Source organism: Eurypyga helias, unplaced genomic scaffold (assembly GCF_000690775.1).
Source record: "Eurypyga helias isolate BGI_N326 unplaced genomic scaffold, ASM69077v1 scaffold16188, whole genome shotgun sequence".
Lineage (NCBI taxonomy): Eukaryota > Metazoa > Chordata > Aves > Eurypygiformes > Eurypygidae > Eurypyga > Eurypyga helias.
The window spans coordinates 6129-10555 of record NW_010266406.1 but is presented as its reverse complement, the minus strand read 5'-3'; the positions used below and the strand labels follow the sequence as shown (position 1 = coordinate 10555).

The following is a 4427-nucleotide window of genomic DNA, read 5'->3' as shown; positions in this document are numbered from 1 at the left end:
ACGGCGCTGGCATGGGGACAGGTTCAGAGCCAGGGCTGTGTTCTCCTAAACCAGCAGTGTGGACGTGAGCCCTGTTCACACAGTCTCCTGAGGGGTCTGTCACTAAGAGCACCGTCACCGTCCTGCTCCACACCAGCAAAGCACCTCCCCGAACCCCCCCCACCCCACTGGTGTGGGACCGGGATGCCAGGGCAGCCTTACTGGATTGCGCCAGCCTGCCGTGCTGACAGGGACACCCAGGGGTTGTCCAGCCAAAGATGACATGGAGGGTACCTGCTGGGAAACACTTCTGCCCATCTGTGGGAGCCAGAGCCTTGTCAGAAACTTCACAGACCCCAAGACCCCCAGCCCAGCCGCAACTGGGGACAGTGGGTTACAGCTACGGGCTCTGACCTGCTTCAAACACTCCCCGTGGGGGTTTCATGCTCAGTCTCGTTGCAGACAAACTAAAGCTCAGGCTCCAGCTTAGGGGTCTTCCAGCATGGAAGACACCAACTGTTTTTCCACCCTGCCTGCCCCCAGAGCTCTTCAGCCCAGTTTCACTGGGAATAAACAAGTGTCAAAGTCCTGTCCCACTGAGGGTGGTTTTGAATCGAAACAGAATGGGATGTAGGCTGAAAAAAGATACTGTCACGATGAGGAACAACAGGGAGCGTTGCAAACAGCACCTACCATACCTGCTGGGACAGGGACAGAAGGGGAAAGGGATGGACACAGCCAAAAGAGCCACAATTGGAAACAAATAGATGTCACAGGTTCACTGGGAAGATGAGACACCCCCCTTCTACACCGTCCTGCTCTCTGCTGAAAGAGTAAAATCAAGTATCCACCTGTGGCAAGTGACCGGCAGCACCGCCTTGTACAACTGTGGGATCTTTCTGTTTATCAAGGGCTGCAGAGCTTCCTTCAACCGGTGGTAATTCCTTTCAAGTTCTCGCTGATACTCCTTTTGGTCTGGACCGATCAGGCTCTTGTTCTTGCGCAGAGCGTCCTCGCACCTAGAAAACAAAAGCCTGTGAAACGCGGGCGCTTCAGAAAGGACCTGCTTGCTACGGACTTGCTCACGGTACAAAGACAGGCCTTCTGTTCCTCTGCAATGACACACGATCCCTCCCTACCTTGTCTTCGGGGTAATAAAGACTCAGCTAAACCGTTTGGCATCCAGGGGAAAAGGAGAGGGACTCATATTTCCCATTTCCATTTCACTCTGACAACTCCTTTTTTAGTTTAATTTACTCTCCAGTTACGTTTATCCTCTCTGAAGAGAAGGGAAAACCTGATCTCCACATAGCCACTCCAGTCCAAGAGCATTTAAGGATGGATAGATGTACTGCTCTCCCCAGGAAAGATTAAAAATAGCAGACAATGAGATGTTCATCAGCAACTCTTCTGCTTAAAAAGATGTAATTTAGACAAAGAACAGTATCGTCACTGCTGTGTATTACACTATTGTGCCCCTGGGTCTCTTTGCATGGAACATTTTTATTTCTGTGTTATATATATATTTAGTTTTTGGTGCCTGCAAAAGATGCTGGACTCAGTCTGCAGTTTGCACTACTCCAGAGGGAAGTAGAGCAGCCAGCACATTTCTTGAGAGAATTGTGCCAGCATGCTTCCACTCTGTGTGGAGAAATTCACTTCAGAGGGAAACAAAATCTCCCAGCCAGTTCAGCAGTTTCTCCTGTTCCTGCCAAGCTGTGAGTTCACTGGTGCCAGCGTGGCTGGCTGTGTTTTCTGAAACGGGAACGCTTGCTCACAACTGCACTCTGATCACTAATTCAAACAGCAAAGCCAAGCAACGTCAGCCACTTGATGCGACTTAAATCATGGACCTGCAGCACCAGGGAAACAGGGAACCAACCGGGCAGCTGAGGTACAGCTGCACACGGGAATGGGACAGACGGAGTTACAACAGGGATACTCCTCTCTCTGGATACCCCTGTCTGCTGTGGCTGCGATAACTGCGTCTGCCACGCAGCTTGAAGACAACACTCCATACCTTTTCGTGAAGTCCTTGAAACAGAGCCGTAGCTTGTTGTGATGTCTGAAGAGCTTTGGATCGTTGGGTATTTCAGACAAGAAAACCTGCGCAACTTCTAATGGTCCCTTTAGGAGCAGAAGAGAAAAAGTAAGTTTCTTGGGACCATCTGTCTTACCCAACTGCTGAAACAACTTCTTGCACATAGAAACATGCGCAAAATGCAACAATTTCCTTACAGAATGCATCTTGAAGCACTGCAGCTTGTGAATCTGGCATAAATCACCAAATATCACGGCAATTGAACCTCTTTTCATGGTTTTTCTTTTGTTTTTAAATAAAACTTTTGGAAAACAGTGTGAGAAAATGCACAGATAGCCCATTTGTTTTCTCTTATAAGGACTTCCGTTGAAGTCTGCTCAGCTCACAGATAAGACGAAGTTTAAACAATGCAGATGGAACCAAGGCCGTGTTCGCCAGCACTGCAAACTCAACCCAGAGCTTGAAACTCCAGCTGATTTTCTTCCAGCTTGTGTGTTAGTAAAGCTTTACTCGCATTCCCTCAGTTTTTCCCCAGTGTTTCTCCATTCACTCATTTTGCTTTCCATTTTGTGCAAAAACCACAGCAGGACACAATCCTATTTCCACCCAGGAGAGCCTGGCTAACCAAAGGGAAAGTAATAAAACTATTTTTTTTTTAAGGGAGAGGGAAAAGCAGGCAGAAACAACTGCAAATGCCAGGCAGGAGAGGTAACTGAGGGAGGAGGGCTGGCTCGACTCAATCACTTTCCAAATCCAACCCCATTTTCAGGGCTGAAATTGCAAAGTCACCAAGAGCAGCCCGTCTAGACCCACCAGTGACCTTAAACACAGCCTGAATGGGGAAAAATAAACCCCAAGGTAATTTAGAAATAGGCCCCAATGCTGAGCATCCACTGCACCGCGCGATAGGCACTACCCCAGTGTCTCCAGTCCAGGCAGCAATCCTCACCTGATTTACTGTGGTACCTACTGATCCCTGCAGCACCATCTGCAGCATCTTTGGGTCCGCAGGGTCTTGGTGGGTTGCAAAAGCCAACTCCTGTGTTTTCTTCTGCATGTCCTCTATGGCAACTTCGATGGGCGTCAAAATGATCTAAACAAGTAGCCAGAACAGAGGAGGCTTGTTATGGCTGAGACTGCCAACCAGACACGGGCTGTCAGAGACCCCAAGGTCGCCTTGGGGCGGCATACTGAAGTGGTGGAGGACACCAACACGGCTGACAGCCTGGACAAAAGCACTTTGGAAACACACCCTCTTAGTCTTGGTTTAAGAACATCAAGAAAAAGTCTGATTTTTAAATGTGTTTCAACATCTGGGTAACCAAGAGCTTTCTGAGATCGCTTGTGTCCCTCTGGGGTCACTGCACCCAACTGCCCACGGTTACAGCACTGTGCCAGTGCCTGAACACCTGCAGGTGCCCTGCCCTGCATGAAAACGCATCTCCTCTGTGTCCCAGGCATCACATCAGCTCCTATCTACCCCTGAAAAATTAACCTAGCCTTGGGATAAACCTCCCTGTAAGGCCTCAGGACCCCACTGGCCTGGGTCCGATGAGGCCATGTGCATGAGCTGAAACATGGAGCAACAGGACACATGTTCAAGCAGAACAGAAAGGAGCAGTGTGCACCACACAGCTCACCAAGGGCCCCTGAGTTTACCAGCTGGTGACAGAGGTGGCAGGACACAGCGCATTGCTAAACTGGCCTGGCTTTGGTTTAGGTAGAACAGGAACAGGGAAAAGTTCAACAGGAGCAAGGCATGCTTAAAATCAAACCCAAGGGGTCTCGTGCACAACCCCTGCTCTCGCTCTCCGCTGAATTTCTGCATCTTTAGCAGAGACGAAAGGTGATGGCCAGGAGGGTGCATCTGTGTTAACGTGGTGGTACGAAGGGACGTGGCCATGCTACCAAACTACACACATACAACGGTATGTTACGCTGGAGTTTCAGCAACACCCACTCCCCTCTGTCTCGTGTAACAGCTCCCTCCAAGCGGAGGAAGCCCCTGAGCGCGCAGGCCTCACCTCCTCTTTGTGGATGACGTTTATCCTGGTTTTAATGTACGGGAAAGCGTGGGATGTGGTCAGGATTGTTTTGCGCTTGAACTGCTCGTGCAGCTCGCCGTGAGCCCGGCCGTCCAGCGTGAAGGGTGTGCAGTACATGAAGCGCCGCAAGTTGTAGTTTTTGTCGAAGTAAGTTATCCTGTCCTTCATCTCGTACGTGTCAAAGTACGGCTCCACGTAGGTGATCTGAATGTAGGCCTGCAGGAGGGAACCCAGGCATGCGCGGTGAGGCACAGTGCCAGGGCAGAGCTGGCTAGACCCTGCATTTCATGGAACGGTTTGGGTGGGAAGGGACACTAAAGCCCCCCCAGTCCCCCCCCCTGCCATGGGCAGGGACACCTTCC

At 50.4% G+C, this 4427-nt stretch overlaps 1 protein-coding gene across 1 annotated transcript in view; it reads right to left on the bottom strand.

Moving 5' to 3' along the window:
* Positions 1-830: 830 nt before the first annotated feature.
* LOC104513644 (dedicator of cytokinesis protein 7-like) overlaps positions 831-4427 on the bottom strand; it is a gene marked incomplete at its 3' end in the record, with an annotated part of 6255 nt that continues 2658 nt past the window's right edge. The window contains exons 3-6 of the mRNA XM_010157073.1: positions 4045-4281; positions 2970-3113; positions 2000-2106; positions 831-998 (exon numbers count right to left, since the gene is read on the bottom strand). Of these exons, the coding sequence (XP_010155375.1) occupies positions 831-998; positions 2000-2106; positions 2970-3113; positions 4045-4281 (656 nt within the window). The remainder of the gene's footprint in view (positions 999-1999; positions 2107-2969; positions 3114-4044; positions 4282-4427) is intronic.